This window comes from Pseudophryne corroboree, chromosome 1 (genome assembly GCF_028390025.1).
Source record: "Pseudophryne corroboree isolate aPseCor3 chromosome 1, aPseCor3.hap2, whole genome shotgun sequence".
Taxonomy (NCBI): Eukaryota; Metazoa; Chordata; class Amphibia; order Anura; family Myobatrachidae; genus Pseudophryne; species Pseudophryne corroboree.
In genome coordinates, this window is record NC_086444.1 from 635,446,175 (window position 1) to 635,474,043 (window position 27,869).

At 44.6% G+C, this 27,869-nt stretch overlaps 1 protein-coding gene across 1 annotated transcript in view; it reads left to right on the forward strand.

The window, feature by feature from the left end:
* PLVAP (plasmalemma vesicle associated protein) overlaps nt 1-25,238 on the forward strand; it is a 45,911-nt gene extending 20,673 nt beyond the window's left edge. The window contains exons 3-5 of the mRNA XM_063914576.1: nt 13,772-14,349; nt 17,924-17,967; nt 24,212-25,238. Coding sequence (XP_063770646.1) covers nt 13,772-14,349; nt 17,924-17,950 — 605 coding nt within the window. The 3' untranslated portion in view covers nt 17,951-17,967; nt 24,212-25,238. The remainder of the gene's footprint in view (nt 1-13,771; nt 14,350-17,923; nt 17,968-24,211) is intronic.
* The last annotated feature ends 2,631 nt before the right edge of the window (nt 25,239-27,869 follow it).

Below are 27,869 nucleotides of genomic sequence, written 5' to 3' on the forward strand. Positions count from 1 at the left end.
CTGAAAGAGGAGTCATGGAGCACCTGCGGAGAGCCCTGGCCAGTTAGAAGAACTGTGGGTGACACTGCCGTTAGTGAGACCCCCTGGTTAAGTGTGTGTGTGTGTGTGTGTGTGTGTGTGTGTGTGTGCGTGTGTGTGTGTGTGTGTGTGTGTGTGTGTGTGTGTGTGTGTGTGTGTCTGTTTTATCAATTGTTTGGGCGGTGGCCCACACAACTTTGTTGCCCTGGGGTCCCCACAACCCATAATCTGGCACTGATATATATAATAATGACTTTTCTTGCTCTTTTATGTACTCATGAAAAGTGGGACATATATCGAAAAAATGCATTTCAATATCGCACATGTGCACCGAAATTTCATAAGCATATATACAGTATGTATTATGATTTTGTCACATCTTACACTATCTACTCCTTGGAGCGGTGGAACAGGGGAGGGAAGAGGGCAGCAAGAGTAGACACAGTACTGTAAGGATGATAAAGGCATATTTGTGCAACTGTGTCTGAGGTAAACCTGGCCGCAGGGACGTACTGACACACAGGGGTACAAAGGAAACCACCCGTGGGCCCCACTGCCAGAGGGCCCACCCCCTCACCTAGTGATCAGTTTCTAGACTGTCTACTTGAATTACATATGTTACCTTAAACTGCACAGGACTATGGTGTATTTTCTACAATGCATTTCTGTTATAAATCTGGTACAGCACCATGCACTAGCATTATTTACTACAGTGTAACAGTTTATTATTATTATTATTATTATCCTTTATTTATATTGCGCCACATGGGATCCGCAGCGCCCAATTACAGAGTTAACAAATAAACAAAACATGAAGACAGTGATTTACAGTTCAATATAATATAGGACAAGTACACTGTATATAAACATAGCTGCGCCAGTAAACAACACTGAAATAAGTATATGGATGGCAGAAAACCAAAGGATTTGGTGCCATCAAAGAGAGTATTGAAAAGATGATAGGTTAAGTAAGAGACGTAAAAGCCCATGAAGGAAGAGGACCCTGCTCGTGAGAGCTTACATTCTAAAGGGGAGGGGCACACAGACAGGGGTAACATAGATGGGATAGAAAGTGAGCGTGGGCCACAGAAGGCTTAGGATGAGAGACGGCTGGGTTTGGTGAAGAAGTGTGTCTTGAGAGCCTGTTTGAAGTTTTGTAGAGAGATGGAGAGTCTGAGGGGGAGAGATAGAGAATTCCAGAAAAAGGGAGCAGCACGTGCAAAATCTTGGCGGTAAGAGTGGAAGGAGGTAATCAGAAGGCAGGAGAGGCGGCATGCATTAGCAGAGCGAAAATGACGGACGGGAGTGTGAAGGGAGATAAGGGTGGTCATTCCGAGTTGTTCACTCGTTGACGATTTTCGCTATGTTGCGATTTGTTGCTAACTGCGCATGCGCATGGTACGCAGAGTGCATGCGCTAAGTTATTTTACACAAAACTTAGTAGACTTGCTGGTGTTCAAGCGACGATTTTCAGTCGCACTGCTGATCGGTGAATGATTGACAGGAAAGGGTTCTGGGTGGTAACCGAGCGTTTTCCGGGAGTGTGCTAAAAAACGCAGACGTGTCAGGGAAAAACGCGGGAGTGTCTGGATAAACGGGGGAGTGGCTGGCCGAACACAGAGCGTGTTTGTGATGTCAAACCAGGAACTAAACGGACTGAGCTGTTCGCAATCTGTGAGTAGGTCTGGAGCTACTCAGAAACTGCAAAGAATTATTTAGTAGCAGTTCTGCTAATCTTTCGTTCGCAATTCTGCTAAGCTAAGATACACTCCCAGAGGGCGGCGGCCTAGCGTGTGCAATGCTGCTAAAAGCAGCTAGCGAGCGAACAACTCGGAATGACCCCCAAGGTCAGAGATGTAACTGCGAGAGGAGTGGGTGAGGGCTTTGTAAGTGAGTGTGAGAAGCTTGAAATGGATAGTGAAGGGGAAGGGGAGCCAGTGAAGGGCTAGTAAGAGAGGGGAGGTGAATGTAGTACGTTTAGTGAGGAAGATGATCCGGGCAGCAGCATTGAGGATAGATTGGAGTGGAGAGATGTATGTGTTAGGGATGCCAGTCAGAAGGAGATTACAGTAGACCAGTCTGGAGATGACCAGTGAGTGGATAAGGGACTTGGTGGAATCCTGGGTGAGAAAGGATCTGATCCTGGAAATATTTTTGAGATGAAAATGACAGGTTTGTGATAGGTGCTGGATGTATGGTTTGAAGGAGAGGGAGAAGTCAAGGATTACTCCAAGACAGCACACTTGGGGGCTAGAGGAGATAGTAGTGCCATCTATAGATAATGAAATTGTGAGAGGTGAGGTTGTGCGGGAGGGTGGGAAGATGATCAGCTCAGTCTTAGACATGTTAAGTTATGGGACATCCAAGAAGAGATAGCAGAGAGACAATTGGATACACGAGTGAGGAGAGCAGAGAGGTCATGGGAGGAAAGGTAGATTTGAGTATCATCAGCATAGAGATGATATTGTAAGTCAAAAGAACTAATGAGTTCTCCTAGAGAGGATGTATAGAGAGAGAAAAGGAGATGACCAAGAATAGAGCCTTGGGGGACACCTAAAGTTAGTGAAAGGGGGGGAGGTGGAGCCATGAGAGGAGACAGAGAAGGAACGGTCAGAGAGGTAGGAGGACAGCCAGGAGAGGGCCCACTGGGAGAGACCGAGTGAAGATGTAAGGTTAGGGATTTTAGAGGCAGAGGATTTTGTGGGGATATCAATTGGGATGTTTAAGTCACCTAAGATAATGGAGGTTATTTCAGAAGATAGGAAGTGAGGAAGCCAGAAAGCAAAGTTGTCAAGGAATTTGGAGGGCATGCCAGGGGGGTGGTATATGACAGCTACTCCTAGATGGACAGGTTGAAAGAGGCATATAGCATGGACCTCAAATGTAGAGACTGTAAAGGATGGTTCTGGGGTGATGAGTTGGTAGGAGTAGATAGAGGGTAAAAGGATGCCAACACCACCACCTAGGCGACCCCCAGGTCAGGGTGTATGTGAGAATATGAGGCCTTCAGCAGAAAGAGCAGCAGGAGAAGTGGCGTCATAGGGAGTAATCCAGGTTTCTGTAATGGCCAGGAGATGCAGGGAGTTGGAGATGAAAAAATCATGGGTGGGGACCAGTTTGTTACAAATAGATCTGGCATTCCATAGGGCACAGGATAGGGGGTGTGAGTTTGAGGGAGAGATGCAAATGAGATTATTAGGGTTGCTGTAGTGTTGAGGTGTCATTAATTTGGATGGAAGGGATAAAGTGGGCATATTGTTAATGCAGGCTTCTGAACTAGGAGGGGATACTGCAGGAGGAGGGCAGGGAGGGAATACAGTGTGATGGAGATGAGGTTAGGTGACAGAGAATGGAGGGAGGGAACTGGGCTGAGTGGTGGGGTTGTAGGACCATGGTGGGGCAGAAGTGACTGAGAGTGGGGTGACAGGAAGAGAGGAGGGGAAGGGAGGGAGAGGGGTGGATGGGAAACAGAGGAGGGGAGAGAGTAGAAGATGTAGGAGGCTAGGGGGGAGGGATAGATGTAAAAGGAAGGTACAAAAGAAAGAATTAGGTAGACAAGGGGTGATGGGGAGGGTTGATGTAAACCTGGGCATAGTATGGGTAAGGTATATGGGTGTAAAAAAATAATATATATATATATATATATATATATATATATATAAAACTATAGATTGGAAAAAGGAGTGGAGACTGTTTAATAGAGACAGCAGTAAAATTGCAGTAGTTCAGGTAAAAGTATGGTGTTGGTAAATGTGTATTATTATCAAAAGTAACTGAGTTACAAGTGAAACTTACAGTGAAGATTATACGAATGCATTAGTTCAGTTTTAAAATAGACTGCTAAAATTGAGAGTGGCTGTGAGAGCCAGGAAAAAGCAATGGTAATTCAGACAGGACTTACAAGAATATGTTAAAGCAAAATTACATTGGTACAGGTGAGAATACAGATATTTTTGGTAGTGGAAAGGTCTTGCAGCGTTTCTAACACAGGCCCTCATTCCGAGTTGATCGGTCGCAAGGCGAATTTAGCAGAGTTACACACGCTAAGCCGCCGCCTACTGGGAGTGTATCTTAGCATCTTAAAATTGCGACCGATGTATTCGCAATATTGCGATCACAAACTACTTAGCAGTTTTAGAGTAGCTCCAGACTTACTCTGCCTGTGCGATCAGTTCAGTGCTTGTCGTTCCTGGTTTGACGTCACAAACACACCCAGCGTTCGCCCAACCACTCCCCCGTTTCTCCGGCCACTCCTGCGTTTTTTCCGGAAACGGTAGCGTTTTCAGCCACACGTCCATAAAACGCCGTGTTTCCGCCCAGTAACACCCATTTCCTGTCAATCACATTACGATCGCCGGAGCGATGAAAAAGCCGTGAGTAAAAATACTTTCTTCATAGCAAAGATACTTGGCGCAGTCGCAGTGCGAATATTGCGCATGCGCACTAAGCGGAATTTCACTGCGATGCGATGAAAAATACCGAGCGAACAACTCGGAATGAGGGCCACAGATTTAAGTTATAAGTGTCCAGGTTACTCAGACTGGAGAAGTTTGATGTGTAGAGTAAGTGGACTCACATTTGTTTGAAAGTGGTCCTTTAGTGGTCCAGATTGTGGGTTTGATTGTTCTCCTTCAGTTTTCCTTCGGTTTAACGTCGGTGTAATGCCATAATTATGTTTAAAATTGTAGCTATCTATTGAATAATGTCCTTTGAAATAATGGACACAAGCCAATCGGTACAAGTGCCCCTAATGTTCTTTAAGTAATGGGCCAAGCATGTGACCAGATTGATTACGCGCAAACTCCAATGAACCCCCCCCCCCCCCCCCCAGCAATAGCTAGCAATAAAACAGTTTTAAGAAAAATAAGCTAACATACGAACCAACTAAGATTTATCAGAGTCATGCCCTCATGCCTATACTCAGGAGATAACATTCCAATTTATCAATAGCAACCTATCATGTGCATAAGCAATCTAATACAAAAGCAGATGCCTTAAGCCTATTACAATGCTATAATTCTTATCACCCAATGTGCTAACTAGTATTTCAGTGCAATCAGTGGTGATAATCTGTAGCTCTCATTTTCACTATACCTAAGTATATTTTCAGAAGAAGTCATTTGGTTGAAATGTTCTGCAGGAGGGTAGTAGATGAAATTACCTGTTGAAGAGAAGGATAAAGGAGGAGTCACTTCACAATCGATATCAGTTGAAGATGTGACTAATATATCTAATTACATTGGTGTAACGTCATAATTGTATTTAAAATTGTAGCTCTACTTTGAATAATGTCCTTTGAATTAAAGGACACAAGCGGGCTCCGTCTCCTTCTTTCTCTGACGTCCTAGTGGATGCTGGGAACTCCGTAAGGACCATGGGGAATAGACGGGCTCCGCAGGAGACTGGGCACTCTAAGAAAGAATTAGGACTACTGGTGTGCACTGGCTCCTCCCTCTATGCCCCTCCTCCAGACCTCAGTTAGAATCTGTGCCCGGCTCGAGCTGGTTGCACACTAGGGGCTCTCCTGAGCTTCTAGTAAAGAAAGTATTTATTAGGTTTTTTATTTTCAGTGAGATCTGCTGGCAACAGACTCACTGCTACGAGGGACTTAGGGGAGAGAAGCGAACCTACCTGCTTGCAGCTAGCTTGTGCTTCTAGGCTACTGGACACCATTAGCTCCAGAGGGATCGAACACAGGCCCAGCCTCGGTCGTCCGGTCTCGGAGACGCGCCGCCGTCCCCCTTGCAGAGCCAGAACCAAGAAGAACGTCCTGGAAATCGGCGGCTGAATACTCCGGTCTTTATTAAGGTAGCGCATAGCACTGCAGCTGTGCGTCACTGCTCCCTATGCACACCACATACTCCGGTCACTGATGGGTGCAGGGCGCTGGGGGGGGGGGGGGGGGGGGGGCGCCCTGGGCTGCAATTAGAGTACCTTACTTTGGCAAAAAAGCACATAATATAGTCTAATAAACTATATATGTGCAAAAATCCCCTGCCATAATATTAATATAAGAGCGGGAGAAGCCCGCCGAAAAAGGGGCGGGGCTATCTCCCTCAGCACACTGGCGCCATTTCCTCTTCACAGCTCCGCTGGAAGACAGCTCCCCAGGCTCTCCCCTGCAGTTTCCAGGCTCAAAGGGTAAAAAAAAGAGAGGGGGGGCACTAAATTTAGGCGCAAAACTGTATTGTATAGCTGCTATAGGGAAAATCACTTTCTGTAATAGTGTAAATCCCTGTTTATATAGCGCTGTGGTGTGTGCTGGCATACTCTCTCTCTGTCTCCCCAAAAGGACTTTGTGGGGTCCTGTCCTTGGTCAGAGCATTCTCTGTGTGTGTGCGGTATGTCGGTACGGCTGTGTCGACATGTTTGATGAGGAGGCTTATGTGGAGGCGGAGCAGGTGCCGATAAATGTGATGTCACCCCCTGCGGGGTCGACACCAGAGTGGATGGATATATGGAAGGTTTTACACGACAGTGTCAACTCCTTACATAAAAGGTTCGATGACATAACAGCTGTGGGACAGCCGGCTTCTCAGCCAGTGCCTGCCCAGGCGTCTCAAAGGCCATCAGGGGCTCAAAAACGCCCGCTACCTCAGATGGCAGACACAGATGTCGACACGGAGTCTGACTCCACTGTCGACGAGGATGAGACATATACACAATCCACAAGGGGCATCCGTTGCATGATTACGGCAATAAAAAATGTGTTGCACATTTCAGACATTAACCCAGGTACCACTAAAAAGGGTATTATGTTTGGGGAGAAAAAGCAGCCAGTGTTTTTCCCCCCTCAGATGAGTTGAATGAAGTGTGTGAAGAAGCGTGGGCTTCCCCCGATAAAAAACTAGTGATTTCTAAAAAGTTACTGATGGCGTACCCTTTCCCGCCAGAGGACAGGTTACGTTGGTAGACATCCCCGAGGGTGGATAAAGCGCTCACACGCTTGTCAAAAAAGGTGGCACTGCCGTCTCAGGATACGGCCGCCTTAAAGGAGCCTGCGGATAGAAAGCAGGAGGCTATCCTGAAGTCTGTATATACACACTCAGGTACTATACTGAGACCTGCTATTGCTTCAGCATGGATGTGCAGTGCTGCAGCAGCGTGGTTAGATTCCCTGTCTGATAACATTGATTCCCTTGACAGGGACACTATATTGCTAACTATAGAGCATATTAAAGACGTAGTCTTATCTATGAGAGATGCACCGAGGGATATCTGCCGGCTGGCATCTAGAATTAATGCAATGTCCATTTCTGCCAGGAGAGTATTATGGACTCGGCAGTGGACAGGTGATACGGATTCTAAAAGGCACATGGAGGTTTTGCCTTACAAGGGTGAGGAATTGTTTGGGGATGGTCTCTCGGACCTCGTTTTCACAGCAACAGCTGGGAAGTCGACATTTTTACCTCAAGTTCCCTCACAGCCTAAGAAAGCACCGTATTATCAGGTACAGTCCTTTCGGCCCCAGAAAGGCAAGCGGGTTAAAGGTGCGTCCTTTCTGCCCAGAGGCAGGGGTAGAGGGAAAAAGCTGCACCATACAGCCAGTTCCCAGGAACAAAAATCCTCCCCTGCTTCCACTAAATCCACCGCATGACGCTGGGGCTCCACTGGTGGAGCCAGGTGCGGTGGGGGCCCGTCTCCGGAACTTCAGCGACCGGTGGGTTCGCTCACAGGTGGATCCCTGGGTTCTACAAGTGGTATCTCAGGGATACAAGCTGGAATTCGAGATGTCTCCCCCTCGCCGTTACCTCAAATCAGCCTTGCCAGCTACTCCCCAGGACAGGGAGGTAGTGCTGGCGGCAATTCACAAGCTGTACCTCCAGCAGGTGATAATAAAAGTTCCCCTCCTTCAACAGGGACGGGGTTACTATTCCACAATGTTTGTGGTACCGAAACCAGACGGTTCGGTGAGACCCATTCTAAATTTGAAATCCTTGAACACTTATATAAGGAAGTTCAAGTTCAAAATGGAATCGCTCAGGGCGGTTATTGCAAGCCTGGAAGAGGGGGATTACATGGTATCACTGGACATCAAGGATGCTTACCTACATGTCCCCATTTACCCACCTCACCAGGTGTACCTCCGTTTTGTGGTACAGGACTGCCATTACCAATTCCAGACGTTGCCGTTTGGTCTGTCCACGGCACCAAGGGTATTTACCAAAGTAATGGCCGAAATGATGATACTCCTTCGAAAGGAGGGAGTTATAATTATCCCGTACTTGGACGATCTCCTTATAAAGGCGAGGTCCAGGGAGCAGTTGTTGGTCGGAGTAGCACTATCTCAGGAAGTGCTACAACAGCACGGCTGGATTCTGAATATCCCAAAGTCGCAGCTGGTTCCTACGACGCGTCTGCTGTTCCTGGGTATGATTCTGGACACAGAACAGAAGAAGGTGTTTCTCCCGGAGGAGAAGGCCAAGAAGTTGTCATCTCTGGTCAGAGACCTCCTGAAACCAAAACAGGTGTCGGTGCATCACTGCACGCGAGTCCTTGGAAAGATGGTAGCTTCTTACGAGGCAATTCCATTCGGCAGGTTCCATGCAAGGATCTTTCAGTGGGATCTGTTAGACAAGTGGTCCGGATCGCATCTTCATATGCATCGGCTGATCACCCTGTCCCCGAGGGCTAGGGTGTCTCTGCTGTGGTGGCTGCAGAGTGCTCATCTTCTCGAGGGCCACAGATTCGGCATACAGGACTGGGTCCTGATGACCACGGATGCAAGCCTCCGGGGTTGGGGGGCAGTCACTCAGGGAAGAAACTTCCAGGGACAATGGTCGAGTCAGGAGGCTTCCCTACACATAAATATTCTGGAACTAAGGGCCATTTACAATGCCCTAAGTCAGGCAAAACCCCTGCTTCAAAACCAGCCGGTGCTGATTCAGTCAGACAACATCACGGCGGTCGCCCATGTAAACCAACAGGGCGGCACAAGAAGCAGGATGGCGATGGCAGAAGCCACAAGGATTCTCCGATGGGCGGAAAATCACGTGATAGCACTGTCAGCAGTGTTCATTCCGGGAGTGGACAACTGGGAAGCAGACTTCCTCAGCAGGCACGACCTCCACCCGGGAGAGTGGGGACTTCATCTAGAAGTCTTCCAGCTGATTGTAAATCATTGGGAAAAGCCACAGGTGGACATGATGGCGTCCCGCCTCAACAAAAAGCTAAAAAGATATTGCACCAGGTCAAGGGACCCTCAGACGATAGCTGTGGACGCTCTAGTGACACCGTGGGTGTACCAGTCGGTTTATGTGTTCCCTCCTCTTCCTCTCATACCAAAGGTGTTGAGGATAATAAGAAAGAGAGGAGTAAGAACTATACTCATCGTTCCGGATTGGCCAAGAAGGACTTGGTACCCGGAACTACAAGAAATGATCTCAGAGGACCCTTGGCCTCTGCCTCTCAGACAGGACCTGCTACAGCAGGGGCCCTGTCTGTTCCAAGACTTACCGCGGCTGCGTTTGACGGCATGGCGTTTGAACGCCGGATCCTGATGGAAAAGGGCATTCCGGTTGAAGTCATTCCTACGCTGATAAAAGCTAGGAAGGATGTGACAGCAAAACATTATCACCGCATATGGCGAAAATATGTTGCTTGGTGTGAGGCTATGAAGGCCCCAACAGAAGAATTTCAGCTGGGTCGATTTCTGCACTTCCTACAGTCAGGAGTGACTATGGGCCTAAAATTGGGATCTATTAAAGTCCAGATTTCGGCCCTGTCTATTTTCTTTCAAAAAGAACTGGCTTCACTGCCTGAAGTTCAGACGTTTGTTAAGGGAGTGCTGCATATTCAGCCCCCTTTTGTGCCCCCAGTGGCACCTTGGGATCTCAACGTTGTGTTGGATTTCCTAAAATCACATTGGTTTGAGCCACTTCAGACCGTGGAATAAAAATATCTCACGTGGAAGGTGGTCATGCTTTTGGCCTTGGCTTTTGGCCTTGGCTTCGGCTAGGCGGGTGTCAGATTTGGCGGCTTTGTCCTGTAAAAGCCCCTATCTGATCTTCCATATGGACAGAGCAGAATTGAGGACTCGTCCCCAATTTCTCCCTAAGGTGGTATCAGCGTTTCATTTGAACCAACCTATTGTGGTGCCTGCGGCTACTAAGGACTTGGAGGCTTCCAAGTTGCTGGACGTAGTCCGGGCCCTGAAAATCTATGTTTCCAGGACGGCTAGAGTCAGAAAGACTGACTCGCTGTTAATCCTGCATGCACCCAACAAGCTGGGTGCTCCTGCTTCTAAGCAGACTATTGCTCGCTGGATCTGCTCCACGATTCAAGTTGCACATTCTGCGGCTGGACTGCCGCATCCTAAATCAGTAAAAGCCCATTCCACGAGGAAGGTGGGCTCTTCTTGGGCGGCTGCCCGAGGAGTCTCGGCTTTACAACTTTGCCGAGCTGCGACCTGGTCGGGATCAAACACGTTTGCAAAATTCTACAAGTTTGATACCCTGGCCGAGGAGGACCTTGAGTTTGCTCATTCGGTGCTGCAGAGTCATCCGCACTCTCCCGCCCATTTGGGAGCTTTGGTATAATCCCCATGGTCCTTACGGAGTTCCCAGCATCCACTAGGACGTCAGAGAAAATAAGAATTTACTCACCGGTAATTCTATTTCTCGTAGTCCGTAGTGGATGCTGGGCGCCCGTCCCAAGTGCGGATTGTCTGCAATACTTGTATATAGTTATTGCTTAACTAAACGGTTATTGTTATGAGCCATCTGTTCAGCGAGGCTCAATTGTTATTCATACTGTTAACTGGGTATAGTTATCACGAGTTGTACGGTGTGATTGGTGTGGCTGGTATGAGTCTTACCCGGGATTCCAAATCCTTTCCTTGTAATGTCAGCTCTTCCGGGCACAGTTTCCCTAACTGAGGTCTGGAGGAGGGGCATAGAGGGAGGAGCCAGTGCACACCAGTAGTCCTAATTCTTTCTTAGAGTGCCCAGTCTCCTGCGGAGCCCGTCTATTCCCCATGGTCCTTATGGAGTTCCCAGCATCCACTACGGACTACGAGAAATAGAATTACCGGTGAGTAAATTCTTATTTTTTTCCGCCGCTGTGAAGGTTCTGTGAGTGCCGCCTATCTGCTCTATATATGAAAAATTTGTTTACATGCGATGGCACCCAGGGTGTACTTTTGGTGAAGTGAATGCCGGATGCCAGTGGAGACTGATAGAATTTAGATATAAAATATAGGTGTTTGGGAGTGCCTGGAATTTAAATTGCTAATCACTGCAGATTTCTTTCTTTTCTTTTCTTTATTTCAGTATTTTGAGTCCTTTAACACCTTTTTTAAAGAATTATGTTTGAAATTGGATAATTAGGTCTGAGATCAAAAATCCTCATTCAAAGTACACCCAAGAAAATATTTCACTTATCACAGGTTAAAAATGTATTAATTAAAAACAGGTAATCATTAGCACTCACCGGTTGCTTCTGATTATTTATTCTGTCTTTGGTAAGATGTGGGTTCGGATTTACTCGGTTCTTAACGTCAAAACTAACTTAAGTTCGGATTTATCCGGATTTTTCTTATTGGCTATCCAAAACACGTGACATCAGAGAGCCAATAAGATGCCGTTTTGAGATCCCGGTAAATCCGAACCCGCATATCTCCAGTTTTCCCACTCATCTACTTTATCAACATACTTTATTTGCGTGGCCGCTGTATTATATGAAGCAGTGGACATCTATTTGCAATACTTAATATTTTGATATGTTCTTAGGGCAGGAAAAAATATTCCTATTTAATTATTTGGCTTTATTTATACTTTATATGCTAAATACACAATTTATTAACAGTATTTTCTCTGTATTCAATTAGGTCCGTTTTTTTTGCTTAGGCAAAAAAAATTGACTTTTTGCTAGTTTTAGGGCAAATGAGGATTCACCCTATTCAATAGCAGGGCTGTTTTTTAGCAGCAGGAGCTAAAAATATGTGGATTTTCACCTGCGCCGATGAAAATGAGGGCCGTTTCCGCCAAGTTTTGAGGCATTTTTCACCTAAAAAAAAAAGTGATAAGGCATTGCTGAAAATGTCTTAAAAACGGGTGAAAACGGGCTGTAACTGAATAAGAAGGGAGGCGAATTCAATAGCTCCAAGATTACTGGAGCTAATTATATACCCTCCTTAGGGCTCTATTTATTAACATTATTTTTACTAAAATAATGTGAAACTCATTACATTATTTTAGTATCACCTGAATGTAATAAAGTGCATTTGGAGCAATTTTCATGAAAAACTGCTCCAAACCATGTAATTCACTTTTTTTAGTAAGCCACATCGCATTCCCCATACTTATAATGGGAAATGTGATGTGGCCAAATTTACTAAAAAAAAAAATGTGAAAAAATACCGCAGTGTGCCCTGTGATAATCTCGCCAGCTCAGGCTGGTGAGTTCACAGGGCAGCACTGCGATGTGCACCTTTTGGCCCAGCTTTCTCTGCCCCTGGCAGGGTAAAAAAAAAGTAAAAAAACAAACAAACAAACCATACTCACCTGTCCAGGGAGCCGGTGTCTGCTGCTCTGGTGAGCGCTGCCAGGCGCCGGGTCCCCCATATGCTGCGCTGTGACCCCGGTGCAGTAAAGTGACGCTGCAAAATGGCAGTGCACTTTACAGCACCAGGGGTCACAGCGCAGGAGAAGGACCCGGCCCCCGGCAGCCTCCTGATGCAGCGCGGACCGGCTCCCTGGATAGGTGAGTATGTTGATCTTCTGGGATGGGGTCTGCGGCGCACAGGGGGGATCGACCTGGCAGCGACGATGTCGGCGGGGGCGGAGCATGCACAACAGTAAATCGGAGTATTTTTTACGAAAAATACCCCGATGATGCTGTGAAGAGGCATCGCAGGGACAGGGCTTGACCGCAAGCTCTGTCCCTGCATGCGATAATTGATACATCCCTGCGATGTAGTCAATTATCGCAGTGCGAGTTGGGGCGATTTTATCACCTCACATCCGCATCCTGGATGTGGATGGTGATAAATATGCCCCTTAGTATGTTAATTTGTTCTTAAACAAGTACCAATCGAAAAAGCACTAAATTAAATTAGATTTATCATAAGGGCTAAAATCAATCGAATGTGTTCCCAAAGTCCCAGACACAGTATCGCAATGCAATAAAAGGTATATATTATCTAAATACTGTACGTCTACTTACCTTCCACTTCATTTTCACTGCTCTCATGCCATAAACTGTCCCTCTGGCTGCTTCACATGAGATCTCCAACCATGATACTAGCGAACACTGAATCCTGTTCCAGTAGGCTAATAGTATGCATGTCCAGCCCTAACTTATTATCACATTTAAGTTCAAAACAGGTATATGACAGAAAATTATTATTAATATTATTTTAAACTTTTTATAGAAAAATCTGTAACTGAACAGCCTTGTACCGATGGATTTTACTGTATTTCATGATACTATTATATTGTGTACAAATATGGTAATATTGTACAATTAGCATTTGCTACTAACTGTCCAACCACATATCTATGCTATCACTATGCTATCCCTGCCCTTTCTCTATGCTATCATAGTTCATAAGCATACACCCTTATTGCTCCTAAATCTGGCGCATATGATAATGTTATAGAGCTGACAGCTTTCTGAGACGCATCCTGCTGAGAAAATGTATGTAAAGGTGTTTCCTTGCACATCTGACTATTCATGACTAAGTGTTCATAAACACATAAATTTGCTGACTGTGATACAATCATCTAATTGTCATCTGTCTTTTGTGGACTAGAGGAAAAGTACCAATTACTAAATGAGAAAATAAAGAAAGAAAGGGAATTTGATCTCTTTAAAAACACCTGCACTCAAACAACGAACTCACTTACCAAGCAAATGCTTGAGGCCATTTCTGAAAAGGAAAAGATCCAGAGAGAGAAGACAGACCTGGAATCTCAGCTGATACAGTTGCAAAGTGGTTGCAGTACAATCAATGAAAAGTTTGAAATAGAACTAGACAACATGAGAAAGACATTCGAAAAGATTATTTACAACTCTGATTCCGTCCACATTCCAAGCTGCACGCTCATCACTAATTCAATCAGAACCAGTATAGACATAGCAATAACTAGATTGAGACAAGATGTCACCAAAGTCATGCTTGAAATTAGTCAAGTGAAGGTGAACAGTGCTCGAGTAAGTGATGATTTACAGAAGTGCAATCAAGATAAGGAAGTCGTCACTAGGGAGAAGACTAAAGTGATAAGTGAAAAGGGAGGATTGGAAAAGCAGCTGGCTGAAAAAAATAACGATCTTAACAAGTACTTCACCCAATATCTGAAAAAGGAAGAAGAGCTAGAGAATTGCCGCAAGGTGGGTAACACCATATGTAAGTGGGTGTTTGCAAACTTTGTGATTTGAATGCATTGTACATTAAAAATATGTATTTAGTGCTTCAGTGCTCTCCTTCAGGCCCTAGCTGTTTGTAGAATTACAAGTATGTAACATTAATTTAGCTGGCTACTTAAGAATAGAAGCCTAAAGGGGTCTACACACTGGGCGATGGTAGCGATATTATCGACCATCGATATTACTGATGGTAGATATTTTTGGCAACTATTTATAGCCTACACACTGCACGATATCGATGGTCAATTTGGTCAATATGAGAGTACAGACATCAATATCGTCCAGATTGACTGGCATGTTTTAACAATGATTGTTCAACGATGAACGATTGTGGGCACGCGCATCGTTCACCGTTGTAGCATACACACTGAAAGATATGAATGATTTATCGCCCCGTGCGTAGGCCCCTTTTGGAAAAAAACTCAGGAGGTGGATAGTGAGACCCATTAGCATGACAACGGGGCTTATTAGCATGCAAGCCTCTCCATGCATGTATAATGTCAGGTGGACATAGAGTGGAGGGTATCCAGTCCATAGATCTACACTAAAAAGGTCTACAGTCAATAGGCCGACCACTATTGGTAGACATGCATTAGGTCGACAGGGTCAAAAGGCCGACATGTAAAAGGTAGAATGTTCAAAAGGTTGACATGACAATGGTCGACACACATATGCTCAACACAAGTTTTGGGGGTTTTTTTAAACTTTTTCATACTTTACTTTACGATCCATGTGGACTACGATTGTGAATAGTAACCTTGTCTGAAGCATGGCGAGTCATGTGAGGGGATGTAGAACATATAATAGGGCTTGTTTGTGGCAGAAAAGTGACAAAACCCCACAAAAAAAAACAAAAAAATTGTGTCCACCTTTTTTCTGTGCCATTTCCATGTTGACCTTTTCACCCTGTCAACTGTCTTCTTATAATATGTTGACCTTTTGACGCTGTCGACCTAATGCATGTCTACCTTTAGCAGTAGTCCTATTGACTGTAGACATTTTTAGTGTAGATCTAATGATCCACACCGGAGTGGACCAAGGACACCTGTCTTTTTACTTTAGGTTTCTGTGACTATTCAGTCAATTAAAAAAACATACTCCTCTAATGAGAGAAGTTTCTCTCATACTCTAAAAAGTATTCCATAAGCATTCACACACTAGTGTTCTCAGTTTCACTTTTGTTAAGAATTAATTAAAAGATATAAAATATAGAAAAGTAATACTAAAAAACTGAATATATAACAATACTGCTACTTTGGGGGATAAATATTTATTTAATTAAATAAAGCATATTTTGCTTTCATGTTCTCTGCAACTGTCATCCTGAGATGGTGGCAGCAATAAGATTCCTGTACTGCCCTGACTCCTTTTAAATAGGCTATTGCTGTATATACCCCCCCCCCCCCCTTCCCCCTCCATCTACTCCTGGCAGTACTCAGTGATAGCCTTCGTATGCAGTTTCTTTTGATAAATAGCAAAAAACCCTATCTCCAGTGAGAAAATCCTGCGTGGACAGCTGAATAGTGAAAACTGGGAAGTATGGACATGGTGGCAGGTTACAGTGAATGGTTTGTATTATTAGTCTGATTCTTGTTCTTGGATAACAGCTTATCTTTGTTATTTACAGTAAAACAATTTCACTACAAAACAAAGTGCCCTCTAGACATTCTGGGGTATATTTACTAAGGTCCCGATTTTGACCGAGATGCCGTTTTTTCATCAAAGTGTCATCTCGGTAATTTACTAAGCAAAAATCACGGCAGTGATGAGGGCATTCGTAATATTTTGGAAGTCCTAGGAAAAAATCACGAATCAATACACCATCGGTCAAATACGCCTGCAATTTGCTAGAAATCGTGAATTTACTAAAAAGTGCAAAACACAAACACTGCCGACAATAGCCAAACACTGCCGTGATAAAATACAAATCGTGAAAAAGTGCTAAAAAAAAACAGACCTGCTTTTTTATCCTGTGTTTGTATAGGCATGCACGGATCCATGGTTGACCGAAAGTGACCTCACCGCTGACCTGAAAAGTTCCCACCATTGGTTACAATGGAGCGCATAGGCGCTACATTGTAACACTGCCGTGTGCCGCCTGTCAGACAGTACAGGAGCACACAGCCGATCAGGATGGTGCTACAACGTGGCGCTCCCTGATTGGCTGAGGAAACCCACTTAGACATCAGTCAGAGTGGGTTTCTGGCATTCGGGGAAAGGGGGCCCATGTGAAAACATGGGTCCCCTTTCAGTTCGTAGTCGGGTATCCGTTTTTTTATTTTTTCAAGTACGTGGATTACAAAAGGATTTCAAGCAGAGGAGCCTTCAACCATGGATTATGTGAGTATAATTTTTTCTACAGGTACACCATGGATTCTACTGGAGAAGAGGACCGACCTGCGTGGGAACATAAGGTAAGTATGTGTATATGGAGGTGTGGATGGATGTATTAAAGTTATACTGTCAAGGTGTGTGTGTGTAATGTCTTTATTGTGGTATTTTTTTAGTAGTAGTGCTACAGGTACCAGCGGGCCCATTTTTCCGCCGCATGCTGGTACTTGTGGTTCTCCAAGTACCAGCTTGCGGGGGAGGCTTGCTGGGCCTTGTAGTACTGCTACTAAAAACAATATCAAACACTTATCACAAAGGCTATCAGCCCCCCATCCGCAGCCCATTGGATGGGGGGGACAGCCTCGGGCTTCACCCCTGGCCCTTGGGTGGCTGGGGGGGGACCCCTTGATTGAAGGGGTCCCCACTCCCCCAGGGTACCCCGGCCAGGGGTGACTAGTTGGATATTTGATGCCACGGCCGCAAGGCTCTGTATAAAAGTGACCCCCGGCTGTGGCATTATCTGTCCAGCTAGTGGAGCCCGGTGCTGGTTTCAAAAATACGGGGGACCCCTACTCTTTTTGTCCCCCGTATTTTTGGAACCAGGACCAGGCGCAGAGCCCGATGCTGGTTGCTTAAATATGGGGGAACCCCTGTCCATTTTTTTCCCATATTTCTGCAACCAGGATCGTCTCAAAGAGCCCGAGGCTGGTTTGCCTTAGGAGGGGGGACCCCACGCAATTTTTTTTTAACATTTAAACTTTATTTTTTTTTTAAACAAAGTGCACAATGAAGCCCAGCACGGATCTCTCAGATCCGGCCGAGATTCATTGTATTAAAGTCGGCAGTGTTTTACAAGTCACTCACGTAAAACACTGCCTAAAAAAACGAATGACATCGACATCGGAAAACCCGAAAATGCAGAATACGGCAGCTTAGTAAATTAGTCGTAATCAATTCAAAAAGTTGCATATTTACACTTTCGATGTCATTCGTGATTGAACTTTGACCTCAAACGGGAAAACACGAATCTTAGTAAATTTACCCCTCTGTGTTTGGTCCTGGCATCAGCAACATCTTTATATGCTGACACAGTAGTAGACACCCGATGATACTGTAGTCATAAAGAGAATGGCCAGTCAGATAAAGTTCTGAACATCAATACAATAATAAGAAAAATGTACTAACTTCATAACTTTCTATTTTCCAGCCTCGCATCCCAGGACAGCGTATGTAACAGAAGTTTACAAACAGGTAAAATGTGTGTGTGAAATAGTGTGGATTATTCTGAATGCATTTGGATACAGTCCTTGCCAACTCTCCCAGAAATAGTGACAGTCTCCCTGTCTCTCTGAATAATCCAGCAATGTCCCTGATGGGATCAGTATGTAATCCTGATGGGCGGGGTCCTGGCTGTCACTTTACCAACAGCAGTATCCTGGCCACCGGTATGCCCGCAGCGAGGCGAGCGCTAGCAAGCCCCTCGTGGGATCGCTGCGCTTGCCACCCTGTGGGCACGGTGGCTCGCTGAGCTCGCCACAGATTTTATTCTCCCTCTATGGGTGTCGTAAACACCTATAGAAGGAGAAAAGCCTGTGGCGCCGGATTCAGGTGTCAGTGTTTCAGTGCTAGTCGGGATTCCGGTGTCGGCATTGTGAGGTCAGGGATCCCGACTAGTGGTATGGTAACCGCTTCCCGTCCCTGACCTCACCTTACCCCCATTATATACTGTAGCTGTTACATACTTAAAAAAAAAATCAAAGATATATACATTCAAATGAGTTCATCGGCGCCATTTCCCTGCATTGATTAGAAAATACGGTATGCAGTTGAGTTGCCGACAGTTCGGATCCCAGCGGTCAGGATACCGATGCTGGGATCCTGGCCGCTGACAATGCCGACGGCTGGAATCCCGGCTAACAGGGGCTATTCCCACTCGTGGATGTCCACGACACCCATAGAGGGGGAATAGAACCTGTGGCAAGCACAGCAAGCCACAGAGCCTGGAGCGAGCCCGCAATGGAACTGTTTGCATTCGCCCAGCTGCCATTATACTGACGATCTGGATGCCGTTGTCGGTATACTGATGGCCGGCATCCCAATCGTCGGTAAATCCTACTGATCCCCAAAAAATACAATGATCCCTATGGCTACATGCATTTTCAAATACGTTTTCTTATGGCCACTTATATGCTTTGAGGCTTGTTTACATTTGTATATAAGTCTGTTTTTTTTACACACCTGTCAGACGAAGCAGCACACATCCACATTAATGCTGCACTCATACAGATGTAGCCATGCTCATCCATCGTGGCATGGATGGTGCAACTAGTGTGTCTGCGACTTTGATGCGTGCGTGCGTGCGTGCGTACGTATATATGCACACTCACGCTATAGACTTCTATGGAGCGAATGGCGGCTTTTACTAGTCACAGCACAGCATACCCTGCAGCTTGCCACGATGAGTATGACCACGCATATGCATCGTGGCAAGGATGAACGCCGCTACATCTGTTGGTATTGCTTTCACAATCTCTCTGAAATGCTGTTTCAAAAGTAGGCAAGTATGCATGTAAGCTGTCTCAATTTAGGAGGTGCTGTCCATCACTGAGGGTTTTGTAATGCCCCCTTCCCCGGCTCAGCTGTATAACACAGCAGTGTTGAGTGGGGACCGCGTGTACCTGCTACCCGTGGGTGGGCAATGACTGAGTGTTTGGAGGAGAGTAATGTAAGGGACAGCCTAGTGCTTCAAAAGTCATAAACACATATAGCCTCACCCCCGAGGTATGTCACTACAATGTATCCTGATGTTTGCAGCTCTGTTTATCCAATTTAACGACTAGTTTTTAGTGGATTAAAACACTTTTTTCAAATTATCCTACTATCAATTGTGGAAAATCAATTTAAAATGTAATTAGCAGACTAGTGCCCTTATTTATCAATGACTGATAAATTTCACTGTGAGCGATAAATTGCACCAGCCAATCCGCTCCTCTCATTTTTCAAACCCAGCCTGTGACATGGAAGTTAGGAGCTGATTGTCTGGTGCAATTTATCACTCACAGTGAAATGTATCACTCATAGATAAATCAGGACATTGATCTCTAGTCATCTAATATTAGATTTCTTGTTACCCCCGAAGTACATGGGACGCCCCCTCCTCATTCTTCCTTACACTACAAATATATAACACAGATAGACCTAAAACAAAACAATTTTAAAACTTGAGATATATTTTTTAAGGCAGGTACACATTTGCTTGCTTGCTAACTATTACTGTGCAGGGCAATGGAGATGGTGGGACTAGTTCCCCCTACCATTACAGGTGGTGGAACTCAGTTCCACCTCGTTCCCCCCCACTTTAACCCCTGGACGGGATCCAATCAATTTGCCGGCTGTCGGGATCCTGGCGGTCAGGATACCGATGCCGGAATCCCGACAGCCGACAATACTGACAGCCGGAATCTCAGCACAAAGGGACTCTTCTCACTCGAGGGTGTCCACAACACCCATAAAGTGAGAATACATAACCCACAGAGTGGAGTCTTCATGGAGACTCGTACCGCTCGCCCCACTGCCGGAATTCTGGCAGGCAGGATGACGCTGTTGGTATCTTACAGCCGGCATCCCGCCCGCCGGAAATAGTATGTGTTCCCAAAAAGACAAGTGCCCCAGGGCCTTCTTCTAATGAGGAGGGTAATGAAAAGTTACATCCCCAAATAAAAATATTCCCTAGATTTAACAAATAAAAATGAATATAACATTTGTAATCATCTAACAATTTGACACATGGGGGTAAATTTACTAAGATTCGTATTTTCCCGTTTGAGGTCAAAGTTCAATCACGAATGACATCGAAAGTGTAAATATGCAACTTTTTGAATTGATTACGACTAATTTACTAAGCTGCCGTATTCTGCATTTTCGGGTTTTCCGATGTCGATGTCATTCGTTTTTTTTGGCAGTGTTTTACGTGAGTGACTTGTAAAACACTGCCGACTTTAATACAATGAATCTCGGCCGGATCTGAGAGATCCGTGCTGGGCTTCATTGTGCACCTTGTAAAAAAAAAAAAAAAAATGTTTAAATTTGGACCAGCTTGCGGGGGAGGCTTACTGGGCCTTGTAGTACTGCTACTAAAAACAATATTCATTACTTTGAACAAAGGCTATCAGCCCCCCATCCGCAGCCCATTGGATGGGGTGGACAGCCTCGGGCTTCACCCCTGGCCCTTGGGTGGCTGGGGGGGGACACCCCTTGATTGAAGGGGTCCCCACTCCCCCAGGGTACCCCGGCCAGGGGTGACTAGTTGGATATTTGATGCCATGGCCGCAAGGCACTGTATAAAAGTGACCCCGGCTGTGGCATTATCTGTCCAGCTAGTGGAGCCCGGTGCTGGTTTCAAAAATACGGGGGACCCCTACGCTTTTTGTCCCCCGTATTTTTGGAACCAGGACCAGGCGCAGAGCCCGGTGCTGGTTGCTTAAATATGGGGGAACCCCTGTCAATTTTTTCCCCATATTTTTGCAACCAGGCCCGGCTCAAAGAGCCCGAGGCTGGTTTGGTTAAGGAGGGGGGACCCCACGCAATTTTTTAAAAAAAAATTATAACATTTCCCACCCCTTCCCACTGATAAACATGCACGGATCTCATGGATCCGTGCATGCCTATACAAACACGGGATAAAAAAGCAGGTCTGTTTTTTTTTAGCACTTCTTCACGATTTGTATTTCATCACGGCAGTGTTTGGCTATTGTCGGCAGTTTTTGTGATTTGCACTTTTTAGTAAATGACCGATTTCTAGCAAATTGCAGGCGTATTTGACCGATGGTGTATTGATTCGTGATTTTTTCCTAGGACTTCCAAAATATTACGAATGCCCTCATCACTGCCGAGATTTTTGCTTAGTAAATTACCGAGATGACACTTTGAAGAAAAAACGGCATCTCGGTCAAAATCGGGACCTTAGTAAATATACCCCATGGGGTCTATTTATCACAAGGGCACTTACTCTTTCAATGAGGCAGAATTTATTTTGCCATTACACTATCGCTGCAATTAGCCCAAAACCTATAGCCAAGGAACTGAGGGATAACTTACCAGTTCGCTCATCCAGTTTCTGCAGATGTGCACAGTGGAACTGAAAGCCCAGATTTGGGAAGTTGTGACCTCCACCATCAGGCAGAGGCAACATCCTCTACTCTTCAGGCTGTGAATGTGGTATGGTTATGACATCATAGCCAAGGGTCGCTGTCCCAGTATACCAGTGACATGGAAAAGCAGCAACATGCCACGTAAGAATCTGCTAGCTTACTTGCTTTATGCCAGTGGCTGACTCTTTGGCACATTACTGTATGTCACCTGTTCAGTGCTCTAGAAAACCTTTACCCATTGGCACCTTGGTTCGCTATCACATTGAGAACTAGTCTGTTCTACAATCATCTCAATTTGTTTAAAAAATTAGGCAACAATGCTAACCACTCTGACACCATGGGCACAGTGGTTAGCATTGCTGTCTTACAGTAAGGGGTCATGGGTTTGATTCCAACCATGGTCCTATTTCTGTGGAGTTTATATGTGCTACCCACATTTGCATGGGTTTTGGTAAGACGATATAGGGGTATATGCAATTACGGTCGAATTCCGGCTGGAATTCGACCGTTTTTAAATTCGACACAATTCGACAGTAACAATACCCTCCCGCCGGGACCCGAATTCGACATATTCACTAAAAAACGGATTCGACAGTCCCGCTGTCGAAAAACGGACCAATTGACGGATATGTGCGTCCTGGATTCGACTTTTTGGATGGCACAAAAATGTTTAAAAAACCCAGAAAAAAATTGCGTGGGGTCCCCCCTCCTAAGCATAGCCAGCCTCTGGCTCTTTGAGCTGGTCCTGGTTGTTAAAATACGGGGAAAAAATTGACAGGGAATCCCCCGTATTTTCACAACCAGCACCAGGCTCTGCGTCCAGTCCTGGTGCAAAAAACATGGGGGACAAAAAGCGTAGGGGTCCCCTGTATTTTTAACACCAGCACCGGGCTCCACTAGTCAGAGAGATAATGCCACAGCCGGGGGACACTTTTATATCGGTCCCTGCGGCCGTGGCATTAAATCACTAACTAGTCACCCCTGACCGGGGTACCCTGGAGGAGTGGGGACACCTTAAATCAAGGGGTCCCCCCCCTCCAGCCACCCAAGGGCCAGGGGTGAAGCCCAAGGGCTGCGGATGGGGGGCTGATAGCCATGTGTAAAAATAAGAATATTGTTTTTTGTAGCAGTACTACAAGTCCCAGCAAGCCTCCCCCGCAAGCTGGTACTTGGAGAACCGCAAGTACCAGCATGCGGTGGAAAAACGGGCCCGCTGGTACCTGTAGTACTACTACAAAAAATACCCAAATAAAAACAGAACTCACACACCTTGAAAGTAAAACTTTATTACATACATGCACACCTACATTCATACATACTTACCTATGTTCACACGAGGGTCGGTCCACTTCTCCAAGTAGAATCCATGGGGTACCTGAAAATAAAATTATACTCACACAATCCAGTGTAGATCGGTCCTCTTCTGATCTTGTAATTCACGTACTTGCAAAAAAAACAAACCGAAAAACCCGAACCACGCACTGAAAGGGGTCCCATGTTTACACATGGGACCCCTTTCCCCGACTGCCGAGACCCCTTGTGACTCCTGTCACAGAGGGTCCCTTCAGCCAACCAGGGAGAGCCACGTCGTGGCACTCTCCTGATTGGCTGTGCGCTTCTGAGCTGTCAGACGGCGCATTGCACAGCCGCTCCATTATCTTCAATGGTGGGAACTTTACGGTCAGCGGTGAGGTTACTCGCGGCTGGTTATGCTTAGGAGGGGGGACCCCACGCATTTTTTTTCTTGATTTTAACACATTCCCACCCCTTCCCACTGAAAACCATGCTCTGATCTCTCCATATTATTTTAGTCAGTTAAAAAAAAAATATTCTTTTAAAAAATATATAAATAATACTTGTGTCTCCTAATAGACATACCAAGTACATAATCCCTTCTAAAATAAATAGATATGCTATTAGCAATAAAAAAAACACAAAAAAAACATGTTTTAAATTTTTTTTATTAGATTCCGCCAGCAAAGTGAGGCGGAATGAAATTGATGAAATTACTGTCAAAAAGCACTGTTGTCGAATCGACATTCTTCAATTGAATATACTTTTGTCGAAAAGCCGCATTTTTACCATTGCAGACATGTCGAATTTGACAACTGTCGAATTTCAAAAAGTCGAATCTGAAACGCCCGTTTTTTTGTCGAAAAGTACTGTATTGCATTGTCGAAAAAAAAATTGTATCGAAAATGCCCCGTTTTTCGACATTTGCTGCAATTTGACCGCAATTGCATATACCCCATAGACTCCACTGTGACAGGGAGTGTTGTACATAATTATAAGCTCTCCGTAAACTGCAGTTACAATTTAATCAAAGTAGCCTTTCTTGTCTACAGAAATGTAAAACCAATGAAGAAAGTTGTGTCTCAATGTGAAATGAAGACAGCCTCTACATGAACTGGCTCTATGTTCCTTAGTAGAAGAGAAGCTTCAACCAATGTTAATCCCACTTTCACAGCACAAAATACACTGACAAGTCTGACATTTCTTCTATAACAATACATTCATTCGCTTTGAACAGAAAACAAATGGAAGAAGAATGAACATGAATTAGAATGTTTCCGATAAGGTTTCTTTAGAAGTTAGTAATTTTTATTTTGGTTATAGAGTTTACTAAATTCCCGGTAAATATATAAAGTGTTTCAAATGCTAGATGCATCATCGCTTAGAGAGCGATAAAATGGAAAGTGATAAACTACCAGCCAACCAGCTCATTTTTCAAACAAGTCCTGTGACATGGCAGTTAGGAGCTGATTGGCTGGTACTTTATCACTCTCCAATCGATGATGCATACTGTATATAACAATTATACTTTAATAATGTATTATAAAACATGATTGTATACTTTATGTGATATTGTATATATAATCATAATTAGTTGATTTGGTTCTCTTTAAGATATTATTGGGATACACAATTTAAAGAAAATGCTGGCCTCTTTAGTAGATTTATTCAGATGGTCCCATGGTCACTCTCTGTAATATCAGACAAATAGCTATTAAACACGACACAAGCAGATTCACACAATACTTGTGCTAGATTAATATATTCCCTGAATTTCAGTATATGTATATTATATATCTAACATAAACATATTTCATTCTCATATGTGTCCACTTATGAAAACAAAAACGGAACAAAAAGTTTCTTCTTAGCACACTAGTGAAAATATTTCTAACTGCAGTAAGAAAACTTGTGGTTTAATGACTTATATTCTGGTCAGAAGGTATTGCCTACTCCCCATTTAAGGCACCCCAAAATTGAGAAAGTTCCTATCTCACAGGTATATAAGCTTTCAATATGTGTGCATTTTCAATATGTAATAGGGAATAAGGAATAAAGTATATATATTTTTAACTTCAACCTTCGTCTGTGGTGCATGACTGCTATGCATGTGATCAGTGGCGAGCATCCCGCCGTATATGTTCTGTTAGTACAACAATAAAAAAAACTTGTGAGCAAAAAGTGGTACTGTGTAAAATGTGATGATTCCAGGAGACTACATGTATGACCTCTTGCTGCTGGCAGTTAGGAGTTCCTTATTGTATGTAGGAAAAGTATGTGCCAGTACCTGGAAATGTAACAATTTCCCCGTTTCACAGAACTGCAGGTGCACCCTGCTCATCAAGGTCTATTAAGGGGGCTATACACATGTAGAGATGTGTGCTTAAATTCTAAGCAATCTGACTCGATTGCTTAGAAATTAAGCACACATTGCTCCGTGTGTATAGCCCACAGTGATAGCGATACGCTGCCCTGCGCGTCACTATCGCTGACTCTAAATTGGCAGCATGCATGCCAAATCTAGTCAAATTGCTCACTTCACTGTTGGGTGAAGTGAGCATTTTTGTTTATTTTCTCCATCGCTCAGCACACATAACGCTGTGTGCTTAGCGTACTGAGCAGTGACGTGCGGTGGGGTGAGGCTGGTCCTGAGATGTGGGCTGAGCGATCTGTGCTAGATCGCTCAGCACACATCTCTGAGAGAAATCTGTACGTGTGTGTACCCCTTTTAGTCTCAGGCATGAAACACTGTGGGACGTCACTGTTCTAGTTCCATTCCACATTTTCCATAATTGCTGTGAAATCTGTTTGTTGCTCACTTCCCCACCAAGACCTTTCCTGAATGTTTGCAAAACTCTATGTCCCCACTCTTGTAAATGATGCAGTCATTATTACAGGAAATCCCTGTTTGCTTTCGTGCGGTGGTGTTATTTTCTTTATCTGGCAATATAAACACACACACACACACATTATTTTTCTTGTAAATTCTTCTTTTGTTATTGAGGATATAGAAAAATAAATTTTACTTAATGAATGACATTTCCCGATTGCTGACATGTATTAATATTTAATATGTTGGGAAGGGTCAAGAACATAGAGACAGAAGGGTGTGTACATACAATGTATGGCACTTAAATACATAAATAACATTAATATTGTGTAAACTCCTGTACATAATATTGCTATAAGCAGTACTTAGTGGCACAATGAGTATATTGGTCAATGATGATTCATAGAAACATAGAATTTGACGGCAGATAAGAACCACTTGGCCCATCTAGTCCGCCCCTTTTTTTACCATATTTTTTTATCTCAACCCTTATTTAATCCTTATTTCTTTGTAAGGATATCCTTATGTCTATCCCATGCATGTTTAAATTGCTCTACTGTCTTAGCCTCTACCACCTCTGATGGTTGGCTATTCCACTTGTCCACTACCCTTTCTGTGAAGTAATTTTTCCTCAAAGTTCCCCTGAACCTCCCCCTCTCCAGTCTCAGTGCATGTCCTTGTGTCCTATTGCTTCTCTTCATTTGGAGAATGTTTCCCTCCTGGACCTTGTTAAAACCGCTGATATATTTGAAAGTTTTTATCATGTCCCCCCTTTCCCTTCTCTGCTCCAAACTATACATATTGAGATTTCTTAGTCTTTCTGGGTATGTTTTGTGATGTAGGCCATGCACAGCAACTTCTGAAGTGGGACATCTTTGCGCGCCAAAATCAGGACAGTTGAGAGGTATGATGATGCATAGGCAAACGCTGGGGGGAAGGTGGGGTGTCCAGTTGCCAGGAAACCCATCTCCTCTTGACAAGTGGCTCAAATTAGGATACAATAGCAATGGTACATAATACAATTACTAGAATTGCCGCCAAATCATGCAGTTTAAGGGACAAAGCAGAGCTGCTACACATGCAGTGACAGTAGCTTCTTCTACCAACTTTTTCTGTGTTAGGTGGATCTAAGTCCTCAATTAGTGCACTGGACAAGGGAGTACCTACCAGGAAGAAAAGGCAGGAGCCTTACCATCAGGTGGGAGAATGTGCTTAGAAAGTGCTAGAGTAGTTGCTACCTGGAGTCACACCCCGGGGAAGTGTTTAATAACCAAAGTCTGCCCTGGATGTGTGAGAAAGGGGGTTGGTTGGATGTATGTATGGAGGCAGTGTATATATGGTTGTATGTATGGATGTGTATATATATATCACCCATTTTACACGGTTCCGAGGCAGACTCGGATCTTCCCGCTTTGCTCGGTTAACCCGAGCGCGCCCGAACGTCATCATCCCGCTGTCGGGTTCTCGCGAGATTCGTATTCTATATAAGGAGCCGCGTGTCACCGCCATTTTCACTCGTGCATTGAAGATGATAGCGAAAGGATGTGCAGCGTTTCTGTGTTCAGTGTGCTGCAAATATCTGTGCTCAGTGTGCTGCAAATATCTGTGCTCAGTGTGCTTGCAAATATCTGTGCTCAGTGTGCTGAAAATATCTACGTTCTCTGCCTGAAAAACGCTCCATATCTGTGCTGCATTGTAGTATATAGTAGGAGGACAGTGCAGAATTTTGCTGACCACCAGTATTATATAGCAGTACGGTACAGTAGTCCACTGCTCTACCTACCTCTGTGTCGTCAAGTATACTATCCATCCATACCTGTGCTGCATTTTAGTTGTGCGCAGTATAGTAGGAGGACAGTGCAGAATTTTGCTGTGACCAC